We start from the raw sequence: 22985 nt of genomic DNA, 5'->3' as shown, positions 1-22985 counted from the left end.
TTTTTGAGGCAGGGTCTTCCTGTATAACCCTGTATGTCTTGGAACTTTTATGTAGACCAAGATGGCCATGAACTCACACAGACCTACTTGCCTCTGTCTCCTGGATGCTGGTATTAAAGGCATGCACCATCATATCTGGCTTGTTATTTTATTTTTTTGAGACAGGGTTTTGCTGTGTAACTCAGGCTGGCCTTCAACTTGAGATTCTACCATCCCAGCCTTAGGCATGTAACTTCATAACCAGCCTAACTTTAAATTGAAATTGAAGGCATTATATGGCATTATATGGTAGTGTAAAAGACAAGTTAAATATTCTACCTGTATTTGCTTAATAGATGTGATTCTTCTGTCATTTTCTGAGAAAATATCCCTTTATTTTAGAGATAGTTATTACCTTTTCCTTTACTCCCACTTTCCTTGTCATTTGAACCTTTTGCTTATTAGGTAAGAACATCAGTCATGCTGGAGATTTTCAGTTAAGAGCAAGTCATGTAAAGGAAATGAAATTCTGACATGCTTATCCCGGTCTTTTGTTATTGACTTTAGCTACTTGGCCATATTGCTTCTTTATATATGTCAGCAGCAGATAGGAATTATTAATGTCTATCCAGCATGGTACTATATATCTCTTTGGTATTCCTTTCTCATCAGAAAGGAATCTTATAAATACTTAGGAATAAGCACTTAGCATTTACATTTCAAATGCCTAGAGAGAGAAAAAGAAAGCTTTAAGAAATGGTCAGGATGGTATTTAGTAGAAAGTTAAATCAACTAATTTTGAGAATTGATTCAAATGACATAATCAATAAGGATAATTTTGGAAGAAGTCATACAAAATATTTTGGATCTTAAAACAAAATTTCAAATTTGATATTGTCACATGACCTCGTTCAATGGATTTTTCTATAATTTCAGAACAGTTTTTCATAATTAAACCATCTATTAATTTTGCAGAATCAAATTAATAAAGTTGGAATGCCTGCCATGCCACGACAAGGTCAATGTATTCTTTCCGAATAAATTCCTGTGTATATGGCCTCCCAGGCTGAGTAATAGGACCTAAATAAAGAGCAAGTATAGATAGAATACCATATTATACTTCTTAGTATCTTCCAGCAAAACCCAAGAGAAACCTGCTTTTTAAAGAAACATTTTGTGGAATACCTCACTTTAAAAAAAATTTCTCATATTTACATTCCAACCATGGTTTTTTCTCCTTCCTCCTCTCTAGGCCTCTCCCTCTGTTTCTCCCCATCTGTTCCTCCTTTCTCTTCAGAAGAGGGTACGCCTCCCAGGGATATCAACCAAAGATGTTATATCCAGATGCAATAAGACTAGGTACTTCCCCTTGTATGAAGGCTGGATGACGCAACCCAGTAGGAGGAAAAGGGTTCCCAAAGCAGGCTAAAGAGTCAGGGCCAGCACCTATTCTCACTGTAGGAGTCCCACAAGAAGACTAAGGTACACAGCTATAACATATGTGCAGAAGGCATAGATCTGATGAATGCCTCACTCCTTTTCCTGCTTCATTTATGATTATTTGCTTTAAAGAGAGTGCCAGTTTTCTAAAGAAATGTTTGTACAAGTCTTCTTTTTATCTGTGTTAAAGTAAGAGAAATTTATTGGTGTTTTAGTCTTTAAAACGTGTTAGAGACTAAAGAAGCTTCAGGAGACAGTATTGATAGTGAAAGATTATGATACCCAGATTAAAAGAAACCAAAATAATACTTCATTACTACTGCTAAAGTAGAATGGAAAACATGAGTAACTCTCCTATTGAAATAAAATGCTAACAAAAATACACTATATTGATCTGAGAGGGAAGTTAAAATTAGTAGTTATCAATGTTGAACAGACATCTCAAAATCAATCAATCATCCAAAGTGGTGTGTGTGTGTGTGTGTGTGTGTGTGTGTGTGTGTGTGTGTGTGTGTGTGTGTGTGTGTGATGAATCCCAGGACAAGGAACTAAATCACTAAATCATGCCTAGAGTACATATTTTGATAAGGAACATAAAAGCAGTCACTTTTGAAAGCTGCTGATGAATTGCTCTGTGGTAGAACATTTCTTATCATGCTAAATGCCAAATGCAATGCTAAGGTTCCCTTGCCTACAACTGCAAAAACAATTCTTCCACACAATAACTCAGCAAATACTTGTCTTGGTCAGCACTTCCACACTAACATTCATTCTATACAGAAACTGTATTGCATTTGTCTTCAAAATACTTTTGGAATCCATGCTTCCTAATATTGTTACTGCTACATCATGGTGGGAGCCACTGTCACCTCTAGGCCAGGTTATGCTATAGCTGTCTGATTGCCCTGTTTTCATTCTTGTTCCCTATTATCAGTTTTTAGTATCATAATAGTAAAGGTGAGTCATTGAGATCAAAGCTATGTCTTAGCAATACTCAAAGCCTTCCAAAGCCCCACCTTGTCACTTAAGTACAAAACCAATGCCTTTCCAGTGTCCTGAGGGGCTTTTACCGCACAGACTCTCTGATTGACGTTCTTCCTTGTTCATTTTGTTCTAGCCAAGGTAAATATGTGTATGAGGAGAGCTTTTCAACCCTTCTCTTCAGGTAGATTGAACATTAGGATAAAGGGTGAACTGGTGAACTGCACGAAGACCAGTTCATATGTTTATTTCCTCCTAGCTTCAAACCTGGTACTGAAAAGAAATCTGGTATTATTAGTGTCTTATAAATCTTCTGAGAAAAGTAACTCTTACCATTCCACTTATTTCTGCATGATTTTCAAGTACAGTGGTTGCTATACAATAAAAAATAATCAGATAAGGAAGGGTAAATAGGCAATATGTACACACAAAAACTGATGCAACAATAGAATAGAAGCAAACCTTAAAGAACTTAGTACAGTTACATAAAGGAATTATAGGTTACCAAGATTCAATATGTTGAATAAGTCAAATATGTTAATAAAAACTCTGGAAAAGTAGAGAATTCTTAATGAGAGAATCTACATATTTGTAAATAATTAGTTATATGGATATTTTATACTTTTAAATGTTCTTTTGCCGTGATGCATTTTTCCTGGAAATATTTTAAAATATCAGCAGCAGCCAATGAATGTAGACTGATTTAAGATTTCAGCTGGTGTAAATCAGGAAGTTAGGTTTAATAAATCCCTGGATGACTCCTATAGTAATAATGGAAGAGAAAAATACACATAATGAGTTAAGTGATTTGCAAAGGTTCTAGATCAGCAGGATACACTTTAAGACTTTTATCTGTACTACATTGCTGAGCCAAGCTCATCAATAGCTCTACAAATGGACATGCCTATTGAATTGTCAGTGTTTGCCAGTTTTGAGTGGAAGAGAAAAAAGGGTTGGAATTTTAGGTGTACATTATAAAGGACACATAAGACACAATTAAGTTTGCAAATTAAACATGAGTTTTCATGATGGAAGTTTTCTAGATTATAAAGTTTAAGTAATCTACTTTTTCTCTTTCTTCAGAATGAGCATGTCAAATGGGTAGATGTTGGTGGAGCCTATGTGGGACCAACCCAGAACAGAATCTTACGCTTGTCTAAGGAGCTAGGCATAGAGACCTATAAAGTGAATGTCAATGAGCGTCTAGTTCAATATGTCAAGGTAAGTCTGACTTTTTATTTATATGACCAATGCATGAGGATTTCGAGAAAGCTTTTGTTTATTTGTGATTATTTTTCTCCCTTTTAAAGTTTATTTTTTAAAAATTTTCATTGTGTATATTCACTTTCATTGTGTATATTTACATGGTACAATGTATGTTGTATAAGTATAGTATTATCATACAAGCAAATATTGAATATTAAGCATATTATTTCTCATAGACTTACACATCTTTTTCTTCCCCCTCCCATTAGCCTCCTTTGTTGCCTTAGATAGTTTTGTTTCTACTTTCATAATCTCATGAAATCTAGGAACTACAAATAAGATAAAATATATTATTTTTCTTTCTTAGATTGCCTTAATTTGGTTAATATAATTGTCTTCAGTTGTTTCCAATTCCATTCATATTTTTTGTTGTATATAGCTGAAAAAATCTCTTGTTTATGTATATCATGTTTTCCTGTATGACATATAAGTTGGTTCCATAACATAGTTATTATGAATAATGCTTGGTTATTATTAATATGTAAGTATCTCTGTGATGCTTTGATAAGGAGTCCTTTGGGCAAATACCCAGGTATGGTAGGTGTGGGCCACATGGTAGGTCTAATTTTAGTTTTTTAAGAGATTTCCACACTGATTTCCATAGTTGCTAGACTAGTTTACATTCTTACCAGAAGTGGTAAATATGGGTTTCCTTTTATCCATATTTTCCCCAGGATTTGCTATTATTTGTTTTTAATGATGGCCATTCTCACATAGTGAAATGGAATGTCAATATAGATTTTATTTGCATTTCTCATCTTTTGAAAACTTACCTGTTAATGTTTAGTCAGTTTACAATTAAGTTCTTTTGTTTCTTACTGTTTAGTTTTTGTATTTTTAAAAATAAATTCCAGATATTAATTCTCTGTCAGATAAACAGCTTTTTTCCCCACTGAAAATATTGTTTTCATGTTCAATATATTCTGATCATGGTTTCTTCTCCTTTATCTCCTCCCAGATTCCATCTCCTGATCCATCCAACTGCAACTCCACACTTTCTTCTCTTTTCCTTTAGAAAATAGATTTAAAAAAGGATTTAAAAAAGAATAATAGAAAAAAAGCATAAAGAATACACATACGCACACACACACACACACACACACACACACACACACGCACACAAAACATACAAATACAAAAAATTAGAAACTATAATACAAGCAAAAGATCATTAAGGTAAATGCCCAAACAAACCAACATGAGACAAAGAAAGAAAGAAAGAAAGAAAGAAAGAAAGAAAGAAAGAAAGAAAGAAAGAAAGAAAGAAAGAAAGAAAGAAAGAAATCTACAAAATTACCATTGCTGGTCATGGGGCTATCCTTAAGTGTGGGTTATAGACCCAGTGAGACTCCAGTGGAGCAAACTATTTTTCTTTGCAATCAGGTGCTGATTAGAAATAGCTTCTTAGGGATGGGTGCTTGTATAAACTTCCCCAATCTTAGCAGTGGGGCCCCATGTGGCTTGGATCTGTGCAGGCCCAGCAGAAACGTTTCAATTTCACAACGTTTCCCTTTGTCAATTGGTCGCATTATTCCATGAATAACAGGAATCATGTTTAGAAAACCCCTAAATATGCCTAAACCTTGTGTTCTCTACTTTTTGATGTAGCAGTTTTCAAAGTCTCAGGTTTTGGATCCTATCTTAGTTACTTTTATATTGCTTTGACAAGATAATGACCAAAGTAAGTTATGAAAGAGAGCATTTCATTGGGGTTATAATTTCAGAGAGTTAGTCTTTGATAGTGGAAAAAATATATGGTAGTAGGAACAGCTGAGAGGTTACATCTGGAAGTTAAAACAGGAGAGAAAGAGGTGCAGGGGGAGAGAGAGAGAGAGAGAGAGAGAGAGAGAGAGAGAGAGAGAGAGAGAGAGAGAGAGAGAGAGAGAGAGACACTGGAAATGGTACAAGTTTTAGAATCTCTAAACCCATCCCCGATATCCTCCAGAAAGCCACCCCTCCTAATCCTTCCCCAAAAGTTCTACCAACTGGGCATCTAGCACTTAAACATATGAGTCCATGAGGTCATTCTTTAAAGTAAGTTCCGAAACTCCAGGTAATCTTTTAATTGTTACCACCTGTAGAATCAAAAAGGAAATTACACACTTCCAAAGTACAGTGCCATAGAATATATTTTACCATTCCAAAAGAGATGGATCAGGCCATAGGAAAGAAATGCTGGACCAAAGGAATATTGAAATCTAGCAGGACATACCCAAAATTGTGTAGCTCCATGTCTGATGTCAAAGGGCTTAGATAGCTCCACCTTTCCAGCCTTGCCTGCAAAGACACAGTTCTCCTTTGTGGTGTTTTTACCCCCTGTGTGCAATTCTGCTTAGCAGATATGTCATGGTTCTGGCACCTCTAACATTTTGGGATATCCAGTACAATCCAGGTTTCACTTTCACAGCTTTATGAAGTGGCTTGTTAGGCCCTCCCTGCTGGGACACTCCTGCCTCACTCTTTGCCTTAACAACTCTTCTTAGCCCTGGAGGAAGATGCGTATCCTTCATGATTCTAAAGCCAGAGCCATGAGCACAGCACTGCCAAGTTTGACTACCAACTTGGGTTGAACCCAGCATCTTTGGATCACATTTGTAGCAGCTTTGATTTGTTGTTGATTTTGAGGAACAGAAATTTCCTTAGGCCCTTCCTTTATCCTAATGCAGATCAGACCTTGCCTTGATCTGTCATCTCTTTCAGCAAAGCCTTGACTCCAAAGTTAAGTTTCCTGGTGCTCTTTTCTGTTCAAACTGTATTTTTTGCTCCCCTTATTCTTTTTCACTGTAGGCCTGCATAAGAGTGATTATTAATAACCAAGCAGCAGAGTCCATATTATGTTGCATTGAAATCTCCGCTGTCAAAGAAATCAGTATATTAAGTTTCAATTTAACCTTAAGCAAAATCTTAGCACAAGAACAGAAAGTTGTTACGTTCTTTGCCAAAATATCACAAGAATGGTTTCTAGCCTGATTGCTCATACTCTTCTCCTCTGAAGGCTCTTAAGCTAGGCTTCCATGGTTCACATAGCTCTAAACACTACTGTATGCCACAATCCTACTAGGATGGCATATTAAGTCCTACTTACAGTATATGGTTCCCATAGGCTCATATATTTGAATACTTGGTCCCAAGTTGGTGAAATTATTTCAGAAGGATTAGGAGGTATGGTCTTGTTGAAGAAAGCATGTCAGTGGAGGTAGGCCTTGGGGTTTCTAAAAACTTGTGCCATCTCCAGAATGTTCTCCCTCTGCCTCCTACTTTTGATCAAGACCTGAACTCTCAGTTGTTCTTGCCACCAGGCTTTATCTGCCACCATGCATTCTAACCTTTTGAAATGGTAAATCCAACTAAATGCTATTTTCTATAAGTTGTCTTAGTCATGGTGTTTTGTTGTAGCAATAGTAAAGTAACTGTGATACCTATAATAACTCTCCCAGGCTTTACCCCACTCCCCTTCCTAACACATTTACATGCTAGGGGATAGAGTTGCCTAGACAGACAGATGAACAAAGGCATGCAGGCAGACACACACACACACACACACACACACACACACACACACACACACACACACACACACACAGTCACCCCTACGCATTCTTCCATAGTCCCAAGCAACTTATGAGTCATGTAAGAGCCAGTTGTAAAAGCCCCAAAGACACAATTTGAGGCCACTTTAGCTTTTAACTTGTGCTTCTCCTGCATTCTCACTAAGCATGTCTTTGAACACATTGGTTATTTGCTTTGTGTTTGGCTTTTCCTTTTGGAAAATATGCCTTGGTGGTGCATTTCCTAGTGTTTGAAGAAGAGGTTGTTTAAAATCAGTTCCTCAGATCCACCTAAGGAACAATAGTTTTTGCCTCTGTTATTGTTTCTCACGGAAGACAAACATGTAGTGACTGGAACCTAGAAAAATGTTTGAGAAATTAACTTTCCAATCTGTTATTGTAGGCCACTTCCTGAAACTATGAGGGAAGGGCTCATTTACATATACAAAATGACAGGATTTCCACACCAGTCACCACACCTCTTTACAAAAGACATACCCCCGCCCCCAGACTACACACAATCATGTTGGGTCTGGGGCTAAAGAATTAGGAGTTTCCTAGGACACTTGGGATCTGTGCACAGTGATATCTAACCAGGAAGTCAGGAATCTTAGCTAACTTGATAAACATGTAGATTGAAATGCCTAGGGGTACATGATAATAACACATTTGGGAAAATAAACAAATAGCCTTTAGAAATGTTGAGAGCTCGTGGATTAAAAGGAGATCAAAAAATATTAAGAGGTTTTCTGAAGTGGTAACAGCTGAAGTTAAATCTCAGGGGCAGAGCAGTTGCATAGTATGTATGAGATTCAGTCACTAACATCATTAAAAATTATACAAAATATTTTAAAATGTTGGCTTTATCAGGCCATAGTTAAAACACTTTTCTATTTTCTCATTTCTGCAAAGCATGACATTTTCCTAATAACAGTAAGAATAATATCAGCTACCATTTGTGGAAGTTTTTTACATTTTCATATTCAATGTGAGGAAAGAAACCAAATCCTTTGGGTTCAACTATTTAAACAGTCATGCACTTCAACTGGGAACTGTGAGAATTAAGCTGAAAGCTAGTTAGCAGACTTAGCCGCATTATTTAGTTCTTTCAGTGAGTCAGGTGCTGAGAAACATTTATTGTTCCTAGAGGCTAGCAATAAAGAACTAAGTCCTTTTATGGATGAACTCATTATATTCTTATATCTGCCCCACTAGGTTGTTCTGATTTCTCCCATTCTACAGAAGAGAAAACTAAGATTCAGTGAGGTAGAGTGCTTTGTCAAAGGTATAAGAGTAATTAATAGTCTATTAATTACTGAAAGCATGTTCTTTATTACTTCACTATATATTCTAGAAAAAGAAACTGAGGCAGTGGTTACAAAAGCACTGGGCCTTAGAATTTGTAAGATATCTCACCGTCATTTTTAGTGACAACTAGCTGTTAAATGAGCAGATACAGTTGGTGTTAGTGAAAGACCTTTTTTTTTTACTTCCTGACTGCCAGTTCCACATTCATTCCTTTTGTACAGTTTAAACACTGAAAATTTGCAGTCATGTACTCAACTAAGTACTTTCTAGTGTCTGTTCCCCCCCCCCTCTCTCTGTCTCTCTCTGTCTCTGTCTCTCTCTCAACCTAACTGATACAGCTACACTGAGTGGCCAGTAAGACCCACGGATCTGCTTGTCTGTGTCCTACCAGTGCTGAGATTTAGATGATAAGAGAAGCATTAGATACTAAATGCTTATTGGAGTGATTAATTACTCACATTTGTAAATAAGATAATCTATTAGTTCATTTGTTTGATGAATTAATTATGATTCCATTTAATTATGGAAGCCTTTTGTTAAATTTTGCAGTGTGTAGTGAAGGGTGTGGGGAGGAAACACCCAGGTAGAGCCAACACAAGCTTTTCAGGACCAGCTTTGATATAGAATTGACATATTTATGAGTCCTCACTTTCTCCCTATTTTTCACATGCTCTCTTAATAAAAGTGGAGTTAGAAATATGCACCAAACATTTACTCTTAGAGAGTGAGGTGATAAAGCATTATTTGAAACTTCAGAAGCTTTCCCGATAGAAACAGCCTGGTAAACATTTTTCCTCGTGTTAGAATTTCTATTCGGCTTATGGCTATTTACTCCAGGTTTCCGAACTCAAAGACTTCTCAGAATCTGTGTGCCCTAGAATACTAAGTATATGTTTTGCTAAGAGTTGGGATTTGTTTCAGCCAAATGTCCTGTAGAAGACAAAAGATCGGTTTTTGTGTTACTTTGTCTCAATGCTTACTAATATGACCTTGCTTTTGACCCTCAGTTTACAAGTGTTTCTTTTGAGTAAGGGACATTTAATTCTAAGATTATGTTAGCATCTTTTATATAGTAATTTATAGAACATATTTCTTTTGTCTGAAGAGTTAGTTGAATTTTCACTTTCAACCCCTTTCAGATGGAAACCCCAAAACCTCAAGGGATGTTGTTTTCTCTCTTACTTATGTAAATGCATCCTTTCTGAGTCCATGATGCCATTATCCCCTTCCAGATGCAGTGTGCTTACAGATGCTTCAGCTCATTTGGATTTCCCACTTAGAAATAGATTTTTTGAAACAGGCTAAAATGTTCGAATATTATTAGTTTGCTCTATCAAATATACAATAAAAATATGTATGCATGCAGCTTGTAAATAGCCCTGAGTAACACACACACACACACACACACACACACACACACACACACACACACACACACACATTTTCAAAATACTTAATTTGTTGCTTGTGGATTCCCAGAGATTGAAATAACACATTTAGGTTTAAAATTTTACACAGGGCTAAGAGTAGGCGTAGCTCAAGGGTAGATCTTTTGCCTAGCATATGTGACACTCTGGGTTTTCTCACTGTATTGAAAACAAAGGGCACTATGAATTTCCTCATAGAGGATCCTTTTTATGTTCTATATATTTGGAATACTACTCAGATTTGCTTTCTACAATATAAATACACAGTCAAAGTGGCAGCCCATAATCTATCAAAGCGAGGTTAAATTTTCCTTAGGTATACAATTCAGTAACATTAAGTGCACTGAAATTGTTGTACAGCCATCACCAATAACTTTGTATAGGATCCCTTTATCTATCTATCTATCTATCTATCTATCTATCTATCTATCTATCTATCTATCTATGTATCTATCTGTCTGTCTATCTATCTATGTATCTATCTGTTCATCTATTTACTTTAAGACAAATTCTCACTATCTTGCTTCAACCTCCGAAGTATTTGGATTAGAGAAAATCATCACCATTCCTGGCTTTTAATTTTTAAAATTAAAAATTAAAATTTTTAATCAGTGATGCTTCACTATAGAAATTATCTCTAACCATTCACTGAAAATTATTGGAAATGCTCTGTATTCTTGGAATGGTTAGATAGGAATGATTTCTCTTACATTCTGTTTGTGGATCAGCAATCACCTTGTCAGTTGTAGCATTGGTATTTAGATTAACAGAATAACTTTCTGAATGGAATGGAACATTCAATAAGCAGCTTTCTCCAGAGAAATTGACAATCTTATTTCTAGAGATCCTGACTGCTCAGATTGGAATTCTGTTACCCATCTGAGATTCAGATCTCTTACAGAAAGTTGACTCTCCTTCCCTCAACAGCTTGTCAAATGCCAATAGTTCCTTACCTAGGTGTGGGACTTCATGTCCAACTCCCTGTCTAGCCCCTGATATATTAACGGTGCTCCAGTGGAAGGTCACACATCCAAGAATATTGAGCAAAACAAATTAGTCTTAATGGGTCTGGTTTTATTTTTTAAATGAACAAAATGTCTGGGAAGTGAGGGAGGTGGATGTGAGAAGAGTTGGTCAAATATGATGAAAACATGTTTGAACGTCTCAACTCATAAAAATATTGTTAAAAAAAGTAAAAAAAAGAAAGGAAGGAAAGAAGAAAAAACCGCTTTCCTTTTTCTTGCTTCCTGCTTCCTTCCTGTTTCCTCCTCTGTAAACCCTGCCCTCACCCTACAAGACATACACAAACAGCAATCAAAAGGCTCAATATTTGATCCTAAAATTTTAAAGCTTTTACAGAGTTGTAACTGTTGAAATCTGAAAAACACTCATAAGAATGTCTTATGAATCCCATTCTTATTCCATTCTGGGCACTTCCTGAAGAAGTAAAGTTCAGCTGTCCCATGAATGAATACATGGTGGTCTAACCAGACCACCTAGTACTCTGACAAGATTGGTGTTTCAATATAATTCTCTTTCTCAGATAGCAACTCAAAACCTTTTTACCTCTAGGCCAAATTTAAAAATGAATAACTTTGGAAAACTTAGTGGATCTCAGCATTCTAGTGACTAATACTACTGAGATAAGAAAAAAAGTCCCAAGAATGATGTTAGTTCAGGGTCTTATGGAAATAACAGAAAAAGACAGTTGTGAAAACCTCATCAATAACTATCTTTGCTAAATATAATTCTAAATAAAAAGACACAAATAATAATAATGCCAGTACCTAACATGTGAGTAGTCCAGTACTATTTCCATAGAACTGCATTTTATTTTTTGCTTTGCATTTGAGTTTTATGCATTCAGAAGAAAATTCTCAATGGAACCATACAAATATTCTCAAGTATTAACTACCATTCTGTATAATGCACAGTTTTGCGCTGAAGGCTATGAAAATAAGTATTTTTTCATTCAAGCAGATTGTTCTCATCTTAACACTTTCAATCAAAGGGATTAATTACTAAACTCTTCCATTTCAATTCATTCCCATAACTTTCCTGTAATTTGTCAGACTCACAGGCCACACATGTGACTCACAAGCTGAAATTTAATTTTGTGTGTTTGCCAAAGTGCTCTGTGGCCTAGTTTCCACAGCTAGATCCAGGAGGTAAATGTCTCAAAAACAATCATACTTCAGAGATAATAGGACAGAATCAGTTTTGCAACACTTTCTGGCTAATATGATAAAAGTAGATACTGGAGCACAGAAATGAAAGTGGTTGCTAATTGATTATTTGGGCGCTTACTGATGAACACCTATGGCAATTAAAAACATACTTCTCTTATGTCCAAATACTAGGAAAATTGTACTGAAGTAATCCAATGTTTCCAAGCACAATCTTCTTCATACTTCACACATTGTCTCCATCATCGTGGTCTTAGAATAACCAGTGAAGTATCTTCTTCCAGTCAATGGGCAGATGTGCATCTGCCCTATCACTGGAAAATATAACATTGGCATATTCAGTTAACTGTCTAGCTAGCAAATTCTGCTCCACCTTTGGTCTTTTTGACCTTCTATAACATACTTTCTCACTTTTTTGTCTTGTAACAAAGGGATAAGTACTCATGGCAGAGATTCTGCAGAGTCTACTAGCTATGGAATCCATTTCAGTTTATTTCAATTGTCCCACTCAGTGAAATGAGATGATGTATTCTCTGGTCCAGAAGGGTTACATATAAGAATGTCTTCTCAAGGGATCTATGTAGAAACTAAAAGTTCTGGTTATCATTGCTATTCTTTCATCTCATGTTTTCTCATACTGTCTCAGTCTCCTGCCAGTGATAGCCAGAATGTGAAAAAAATAATATCTAGGGAAATATTTTCTGAGTGTTTTTGAAAGGTCAAAATTTTATTGTCTTCATAACAAAATTGACTTAGAAATGCATGATTTGGTCCTTTCTCTTCTTGTTGCCCCCCCCACTCCCGTTCAAAATGCTTCCAACTCGTAATAGCCAGCATTCTCTTAGATCTGCAGTTGGGCTCAATGTACTCCAGTCTCAACACAATCTTCTTTGTAGTTTTAGCCTTTTTGTGGAAAATGGGCTTAGTCTGCCCACCCACCATAGCCACTCTGTTTCCTGTCACAACACTGCTTTCCCTAGGCATACAAAGAATCCTTGCTCTTCTTGTACTGTGTGACCTTGTGGGGTTGGTGCTTCCCACATTTCTTGCCGAATGTCCAGAGTGTCTTAGGAACCTTCATCATGCTTGCAGGAGTGCTATCAGCTCAGACAAAAAGAAGATAGAGCAGCAACAGAAGTTTATAGGTGGTGCTTGTGTGCACTTTCTTTGAGCTGTGGGAGACCGCGTCAATCTAAACAATTACACTGTGGAAATTTGGTAGTCATATATATTTTAGAAGTACACCATATTGTAAACTCATATCAAGATTCTCATTAGCAAAATAGAAATCCTACTGAGTCAGGCAGTAAAAAAAGGTTACTTTACTATAAGCCAAGATTTCTCAGATTTATGACCCTAGAGCCAGCCCATTTTCATATAAAATTTGGAAAGATTAGTGTGAAAAATGCTAATGTCTGAAAAGAATTTAGAGAATTACTTTCCCAAAAGGGCTGAGTCTTCTATCTTTCTCTGTTTACTTTATCATTGTCCACATAGTACGTTCTTCAATGTGATAGTAATGTTGGAAAAGTTTGTATGCGGAACTGACATGACGTCAGTGCTGAGTTAACATTTCATAGAAGGCTTTTTTAGGGGGGAGTGTTGGGGGGATTGTGCAGAAAGAGGAACTCATTTGTTTTGAAAATGACCAGGCATTTTCTGGGAAAGCTAGATATGATACTAGCTAGGCTGTAAAAATCAGTCACTTCATTTCCCCCTTTGCATCTTTATTTAACAAACACTTTTTAGAATTCTGCTAGTCACAAGACAGTGTAAGTATAGCATTATAAACACATTTGAAGCATTGTCTTTGGTGCATTGGCAATAATCTGGAAAGTTAGCCACTTATAAGTTTAATATAGAGGTGACCCTGGCCAAGGTCAGGGTCAATGTTCTTGTCATTCATCAGAGGATGCATAAGTGGTTTATGACCTATGTACCGAGGTGGAATTATTGAGACCACACATTTCTAGGCCATTGTTTGCTCAGAACTCTAACTTCCGGGTCTAGGAGCAAGCCTGGTAAATTCTTAAAGGAGGATCCAGATCAGTGGCTTTGCAGGCCTGATTTGCTAACTCTTAGTAACACGAAGAATTATGGATGGTGGGTGGGAGGAGGCAATCTGAACTAAGAGTATAGAGACATGAACTCCATTCTGTCTGTTAGGCACCAATAGGGTTTAAACACAATGTATCTACACATACACATACCAATACGCATACTTCTACAAGTATAGTAAAACTACTATAGTATAAATGATTGAATGTGTTCAAAGACAAATATAACTTATAAAATCATCCAAAGCTACCCAAATTTTATTATTTTATGGTACATCTTATTTATGATGATACAGTGTTATCTGGGAGCAGTGAAAGCAAAAGAAGTATATCAAGAATGTAAGAAGAGTAAAAATGAGTAATTTTCTTTAAAAAAAAAATTACAAAGCCAGGCAGAGTGATGCCGGCCTATAATTATAGGTAGTTGAGGTAGGAAGATCACGTGTTTGAAGCTAGCTTGGGTTATGTAATAAAATCCCATGTTTTTCCACATTCTAAAAAAGAAAAGTAGAAAAGAATAAGAAATGAATATCTCCAACAAAAAAAGGTAATTCCCTTAGTGTTTTGGATTGTTTGTTTTGGACAGGGTCTTGCTGGTTTCAAATTTGTGATTCTCTCACATCTCAAGCCTCCCAACTGCTGATGTTACAGATATGTGCCATAACATCTAGCTTTATTATTTTTAAAATTTAATGAACATAAAGATAAAATAGAATGATCTGCAAAATTAAACATCTCTATAATTTTGACTTGTCCTCATTCAAAGAATGTCATTGCCTGTGACAGTAGGTATAGATAATGGATGAGATGATTTTTAATAAATAGTATAATGTAATAATGGCCAACCATCATCAGGTTGATCTACTGTTTATTAAAAATATAAATTTTTCTGGTTCTGTATCCTGATATAATAGGCCTAATGATAAGATCCTTATATTCCACATGTAAATTATTCTTAACTAATCTAGAAATACTGCAAGTAAATAGAGCTTAGGTTATTGGTTGGGGCTGGAGATATGGCTTAATGGCTAAGAGCACTTGCTACACAATACTAATATGAATTTGGATTGCTGGAACTGACTCCTAAAGATTGTCCTCTGACCTCCATATACATGTATTAGCATATTTGAGCCCACAAATGCACGTACACACACAAATAAACTAATGATGATGATGATTATAATGATGATGACATACAGAGATGGAACCCAGAACAGCTTCTGATATTCACAGTTTATAATATCTTTGTTCAGCATGGTTTTTCGTTTCAATATTTTAGATCAGATAATTGTTTATGGTAGAGGGCTGCCATTTTATTATAGAATGTGTAACATCATCCTGTGTCCAGTTGTAATAATCAAGACGATCTTCCAACATTAACAAATATACTTAGGGAAAAAAATCTCCCTTGGTTGAGAACCCTTATGTACTCTAACAATATTAATCATTCTAGGTTAATGAAGGCTACCTTTTCTAAAACTGTAGATACCCAACTAAACTGTTTTTGAAATGGCTTACCTATGTATTCTCTATTGTCTCAAGTATTTAAACATATGGAACTCAATTATACGTTTCTGTGGGACTTGGTGTAAAGTAGATAGAGTTTCCCTCAAATGCTCAAAAGATCCAAGTGTTTGTTTGCCATATGACACTTCATTGGTCCTTTTATATAGAACCTGAAGACTGTGATCTGGAAAGACCCTGGTATATATTAAACCTCTCAAGTAATGGTTTTGGAGAAAGATCTTTAAGATGAGGTTTGAAAAATAATAATACCACAAATGTAGGTTGATAGAATCTCAACAATTAAATGAAATTTGATAGAATCTCAACATCCAAGAGGAGGATTCTGAATGAAATGAAGTGACTTGTTAGTTTTCATTTTTTTCATCTTTATTAAATTGGATATTTCTTATATTTCAATTGTTATTCCCCTTCCCGGTTTCCGGGCCAACATCCCCCTAACCCCTCCCCCTCCCCTTCTATGTGGGCTTCCCCTCCCCATCCTCCCCCCATTATGGCCCTCCCCCCAACAATTACATTCACTGGGAGTTCAGTTTTGGCAGGACCAAGGGCTTCCCCTTCCACTGGTGCTCTTACTAGGCTATTCATTGCTACCTATGAGGTCAGAGTCCAGGGTCAGTCCATGTATAGTCTTTGAGTAGTGGCTTAGTCCCTGGAAGCTCTGGTTGGTTGGCATTGTTGTACATATGGGGTCTTGAGCCCCTTCAAGCTCTTTTAGTCCTAAGATTCCTTCAACAGGGGTCCCGTTCTCAGTTCCGTGGTTTGCTGCTGGCATTCGCCTCTGTATTTGCTGTATTCTGGCTGTGTCTCTCAGGAGAGATCTACATCCGGTTCCTGTCCACCTGCACTTCATTGCTTCATCCATCTTATCATTTTTGGTGGCTGTATATGTATGGGCCACATGTGGGACAGGCTCTGAATGGGTGTTCCTTCTGCCTCTGCTGAACCGCATTTTTAATCGGGTTATTTGTCTCCTTGCAGTCTAACTTCATGAGTTCTTTGTATATTTTGGATATAATCCCTCTATCAGGTGTAGGATTGGTAAAGATCCTTTCCCAATCTGTTGGTTGCCGTTTTGTCCTAACCACAGTGTCCTTTGCTTTACAGAAGCTTTGTAGTTTTGTGAGGTCCCATTTGTCGATTCTTGATGTTACAGCATAAGCCATTGGTGTTTTGTTCAGGAAATTTTCTCCAGTGCCCATGTGTTCCAGATGCTTCCCCACTTTTTCTTCTATTAGTATGAGTGTATCTGGTTTGATATGGAGGTCCTTGATCCACTTAGATATAAGCTTTGTACAGGGTGATAAGCATGGATCGATCTGCATTCTTCTACATGTTGCCCTCCAGTTGAACCAGCACCATTTGCTGAAAATGATATCTTTTTTCCATTGGATGGTTTTGGCTCCTTTGTCAAAAATCAGGTGACCATAGGTGTGTGGGTTCATATCTGGGTCTTCAATTCTATTCCATTGGTCTATCTGTCTGTCTCTGTACCAATACCATGCAGTTTTTATCACTATTGCTCTGTAATACTGCTTGAGTTCAGGGATTGTGATTCCCCAGGAAGTCCTTTTATTGTTGAGGATAGTTTTACCTATCCTGGGTTTTTTGTTATTCCAGATGAATTTGCAAATTGTTCTGTCTAACTCTTTGAAGAAATGGATTGGTATTTTGATGGGGATTGCATTGAATCTGTAGATCACTTTTGGTAAAATGGCCATTTTTACTATATTAATCCTGCCAATCCATGAGCATGGAAGATCTTTCCATCTTCTGAGGCCTTCTTTAATTTCTTTCTTCAGAGGCTTAAAGTTCTTATTGTACAGTTCTTTTACTTGCTTGGTTAAAGTCACACCGAGGTACTTTATATTATTTGGGACTAATATGAAGGATGTCGCTTCCCTAATTTCTTTCTCAGCTTCTTTCTCTTTTGTGTAGAGGAAGGCTATTGATTTATTTGAGTTAATTTTTTACCCAGCCACTGTGCTGAAGGGGTTTATCAGGTTTAGTAGGTCTCTGGTGGACCTTTTGGGATCACTTAAATATACTATCATATCATCTGCAAAAAGTGATGTTTTGACTTCTTCCTTTCCAACCTGTATGCTTTTGATCTCCTTTTGTTGTCTGATTGTTCTGGCTAGGACTTCAAGAACTATATTGAATGAGTAGGGAGAGAGTGGGCAGCCTTGTCTAGTCCCTGATTTTAGTGGGATTGCTTCAAGTTTCTCTCCCTTTAGTTTAATGTTAGCTACTGGTTTGCTGTATATGGCTTTTACTATATTTAGGTATAGGCCTTGAATTCCTGTTCTTTCCAGGACTTTTATCATGAAAGGGTGTTGAATTTTGTCAAATGCTTTCCCAGCATCTAATGAAGTGATCATGTGGTTTTTATCCTTCATATATATATATATATATATATATATATATATATATATATATATATATGATTACGTTGATGGTTTTCCGTATATTAAACCATCCCTGCATACCTGGAATGAAGCCTACTTAATCATGATGGATGATTGCTTTGATGTCTTCTTGGATTTGGATTGCAAGAATTTTATTGAGTATCTTTGTATCGATATTCATAAGGGAAATTGGTCTAAAGTTCTCTTTCTTTGTTGGATCTTTGTGTGGTTTAGGTATAAGAGTAATTGTGGCATCAGAGAAGGAATTCGGTAGTGCTCCATCTGTTTCAATTTTGTGGAATAGTTTGGATAGTATTGGTATGAGGTCTTCTATGAAGGTTTGATAGAATTCTGCACTGAACCCATCTGGACCTGGGTCCTTTTTGGTTGGGAGATTTTTAATAACTGCTTCTATTTCTTTAGGAGTTATGCAGTTGTCTAAATGGTTTATCTGTTCCTGATTTAACTTCGGTACCTGGTATCTGTCTAGGAAATTGTCCATTTCCTCCAGATTTTCAAGTTTTGTTTAATATAGGCTTTTGAAGTAGGATCTGATGATTTTTTTGAATTTCCTCTGTTTCTGTAGTTATGTCTCCCTTTTCATTTTTGATTTTGTTAATTTGGACATACTCTCTGTATCCTCTGGTTAGTCTAGCTGAGGGTTTTTCTATCTTGTTGATTTTCTCAAATACCAGCTTTTGGTTCTGTTGATTCTTTTTATAATCCTTTTTGTTTCTACTTGGTTGATTTCTGCTCTGAGTTTGATTATTTCCTGCCTTCTATTCCTCCTGGGTGTGTTTGCTTCTTTTTGTTCTAGAGCTTTTAGGTGTGCTGTCAAGCTGGTGACATATGCTCTCTCCTGTTTCTTTCTGCAGGCACTCAGCGCTATGAGTTTTCCTCTTAGCATAGTTTTCATTGTGTCCCATAAGTTTGGGTATGTTGTACCTTCATTTTCATTAAATTCTAAAAAGTTTTTAATTTCTTTCTTTATTTCTTCCTTGACCAGGTTACCATTGAGTAGAGCATTGATCAATTTCCACGTATATGTGGGCATTCTTCCCTTATTGTTATTGAAGACCAGCTTTAGCCCATCGTGGTCTGATAGGACGCATGGGATTATTTCTATCTTTCTGTATCTGTTGAGGCCTATTTTGTGTCTGATTATATGTTCACTTTTGGAGAAAGTAGCATGAAGTGGTAAGAAGAAGGTATAGCCTTTGTTTTAGGATAGAATATTCTATAACTATCTGTTAAGTCCATTTGGTTCATGACTTCTCTTAGTCTGTCTATATCTCTGTTTAATTTCTGTTTCTATGTTCTCTCCATTGATGAGAGTGGGGTGTTGAAATCTCCTACTATTATTGTGTGCGATGCAGTGTGTGCTTTGAGCATTAGTAAGGTTTCTTTTATGTATGTAGGTACCCTTGTATTTGGAGCATAGATATTTAGGATTGAGAGTTCATCTTGGTGGATTTTTTCCTTTGATGAATATGAAGTGTCTTTCCTTATCTTTTTTGATGACTTTTGGTTGAAAATCGATTTTTTTTTTATATTAGAATGGCTATTCCAGCTTGCTTCTCCAGACCATTTGCTTTTAAAGTTCTTTTCCAGCCATTTACTCTGAGGTAGTTTCTGTCTTTGTCTCTTACGTGTGTTTCGTGTAGGCAGCAAAATGCTGGGTCCTCATTGTGTATCCAGTTTGTTAATCTGTTTCTTTTTATTGGGGAATTGAAGCCATTGATGTTGAGAGATATTAAGGAATAGTGATTATTGCTTCCTGTTATCTTCATATGTGGAGGTGAGATTATGTTTGTTTGCTTGTCTTCTCTTTCTTTTGTTGCAAAACAGTTAGTTTCTTGCTTTTCCTAGGGTGTAGCTTGCCTCCTTGTTTTGGGCTTTACCATTTATTTTCCTTTGTAGCGCTTTATTTGTAGAAAGATATTGTGTAGGGGTTGGGGATTTAGCTCAGTGATAGAGCACTTGCCTAGCAAGAGCAGGGCCCTGGGTTAGGTCCTCAGCTCCGAAAAAAAGAAAAAAAAAAAAAAGAAAGATATTGTGTAAATTTGGTTTTGTCATGGAATATCTTGTTTTCTCCATCTATGTTAATTGAGGGTTTTGCTGGATACAGTAACCTGGGCTGGCATTTGTGTTCTCTTAGGGTCTCTATGACATCTGTCCAGGATCTTCTGCTTTTCATAGTCTCTGTCGAGAAGTCTGGTGTAATTCTGATAGGTCTGCCTTTTATGTTACTTGACCTTTTTCTCTTAATGCTTTTAATATTCTCTCTTTGTTTTGTGCATTTGGTGTTTTGACTATTATGTGATGGGAGGAGTTTCTTTTCTGGTCCAATCTATTTGGAGTTCTGTAGGCTTCTTGTATGTTTATGGGCATCTCTTTCTTTAGGTTAGGGAAATTTTCTTCTATGATTTTGTTGAAGATATTTACTGATCCTTTGAGTTGGGTGTCTTCACTCTCTTCTATACCTTTTATCCTTAGGTTTGATCTTCCCATTGTGTCCTGGATTTCCTAGCTTTGTCAGTAGCTTTTTCTAGTTTACACTATCTTTGACAGTTGTGTCGATGATTTCTATTCTCTTGGTCATGCTTGTATCTACGGCTCCTTGTCTCTTCCTTTGGTTTTCTATATCCAGGTTTGTCTCCCTTTGTGCTTTCTTTATTGTTTTTATTTCCATTTTCAATTCTTTCACCTGTTTGATTGTGTTTTTCTGTAATTGTTTCAGGGATCTTTGTGTTTCCTCTCTAAGGGCTTCCACTTGTTTACTTGTGTTTTCCTGCATTTCTCTAAGGGAGTTCTTTATGTCTTTCTTAAAGTCCTCCATCATCATGATCAAATGTGATTTTAAATCTAGATCTTGCTTTTCTGGTGTGTTTGGATATTCAGTGTTTGCTTTGGTGGGATAATTGGGTTCTGATGATGCCATGTAGTCTTGGTTTCTGTTGCTTGGATTCCTGAGCTTGCCTCTCGCCATCAGGTTGTCTCTGATGTAACCTTGTCTTGCTATTTCTGACAGTGGCTTGACAGTCCTATAGGCCTGTGTGTCAGGAGTGCTGTAGACCTGTTTTCTTCTTTCTTTCAGCCAGTTATGGGAACAGAGTGTTCTGCTTTCAGGTATGTAGTCGTTCCTGTCCACTGGATTTCAGCTGTTTCATTGGGCAGGCCTGCCCCTCCTTCTGCTGGGTCCCTGTGAACAGGGGGCCCAGGTGGCGCCAGGCGTTTTCCTCTGGAGTCAGAAATGTGGGCAGAGGGTAGTCTCCTCTGGTTTACCACATGTATCTGCCCCTTTGAAGGTTTAGCTCTCCCTCCCAAGGGATTTGGGTGCAAGGAGCTGTTTGACCAGATCTGTTCAGATCTGGGCACAGAATGGAATGCAGAGCTTCTGCAGCTTGACTGCCCCTGTCTTCCTATGCCCAGAGGCCCTATACAATTACCTCTTGGGCCAGGGATGTGGACAAAGTTGGGCAAAAGTGGCGGTCTCTCCTGCCCTGCAGTCTCAGGATTGCCTTCACGTCTGGGTGATCAGCTCTCCCTCCCATGGGCTTTAGCCATTTAAGATAACCATGTCTTCTTACAACCCAATTTCTTTATATCTGTTCTTCATCCTTTCCATTGTACTCTGCTCTTTAGCCATGGAAAGAATAGGTCTCTTTGGATTATATAAGTAACATAACCGTACCAGACCATGCTATTCCAATTCATTTGCTCATTAATTCACAAAGCTGTGTTTTGAGGACAGGATGATAGGTAAATGTTAGAGAGCTTGTTTAGCATATGCAAGACTCTGTATTGAATGTATATTATGCATAGGTAGTTAGGTAGGTAGGTAGGTAGGTAGCTAGCTAGCTAGCTAGCTAGCTAGATAGATAGATAGATAGGTAGAAGCATTTTAAATGAAGCTTAGACTAATAGCAAATTTTTCTACAGTGTTGCAGTCTTCAGTATAAGCTCCTAATGTTATTTTCCTACTGAAACAGCAGAGCTAGTGATTTGGAAGTGTCATAGCAGAAAGAGATGATAACCTCTACTTAAGTAATTTGAGCATAAGTCTCTTAAGATTTAATTTTGTTTCTTTTTTTTTCCTTTGAAACAGTCTTGTCATGTAGCCCAGACTCGTTTTGAACTTAACAATCTTTATGAAGATCATTTGAGCCAAGAGTTTGATGTCTCCCTGGGTAATATGGAGATAGCATCTCTCAAAACCTTTTTCAGATTCACCGAAGTGAATCTGGATGTGGTAGGACACACCTATAATCCTAACATTCAGGGGGTAGAGACAGGAGAATCATGAATTTGATGCTAGTCTGCACTACATTACCAAGACCGATCTCAAAAACAATAGCGAAACTCCACACTCTAGAATAGCTATTGTTAAAAAGACTAAACATATATTACATAAGGACATGAGCATTAGAACCCTCATACATTGCTGTGGCAAAATGAAAAATAGTATAGCCACTTATGGAAAATAGTCCAGCAATTCTTCAAAATGCTGTGAGGGAGAATAGACTACTAATGAGGGGGAAATGACTACTAATGAGTCAGACTTTCTTCATAGGGTGGAGAAAACGTTCTAAATTTGGATATAATCGTGGTTATACACTGACTATACCAAAAGCCACTGTATTGTAACTTTAAAGGGATAGATTATGAGGTATGTGAGTGATCAGTCAGTGTGGCTGTGAAACAGTTGCCGTACATCATCCCAATATTTTCATCTTTTTCCTAACTACCTTTTTCTCCTAAATTAATGTCCTTTAAAGTGAATTAGGAATATGCTTTTAAGAGGCTGTCCTATCAGTGATCTTTAGTTACTCAAGAGCCTACAGGGACAAAAACAAACAAA

The 22985-nt window shown here is 36.9% G+C and overlaps 1 protein-coding gene and 1 pseudogene across 2 annotated transcripts in view; one reads left to right on the top strand and one right to left on the bottom strand.

Moving 5' to 3' along the window:
- Maoa (monoamine oxidase A) overlaps nt 1-22985 on the top strand; it is a 66192-nt gene that overhangs the window by 15713 nt on the left and 27494 nt on the right. The window contains exon 3 of the mRNA NM_033653.1: nt 3484-3621. Coding sequence (NP_387502.1) covers nt 3484-3621 — 138 coding nt within the window. The remainder of the gene's footprint in view (nt 1-3483; nt 3622-22985) is intronic.
- On the bottom strand, nt 12355-14682 carry LOC147998140 (large ribosomal subunit protein eL42-like; annotated as a pseudogene). The gene is made up of 2 exons (XR_015647127.1): nt 12957-14682; nt 12355-12449 (listed from the first exon to the last, which is right to left on the bottom strand). The product of XR_015647127.1 is annotated as a large ribosomal subunit protein eL42-like (transcript).

Source organism: Rattus norvegicus, chromosome X (assembly GCF_021556685.1).
Source record: "Rattus norvegicus strain SHRSP/BbbUtx chromosome X, alternate assembly SHRSP_T2T, whole genome shotgun sequence".
Lineage (NCBI taxonomy): Eukaryota > Metazoa > Chordata > Mammalia > Rodentia > Muridae > Rattus > Rattus norvegicus.
Note: the sequence above shows the minus strand (reverse complement) of the source record. Positions and strands in the feature narration are given on the sequence as shown.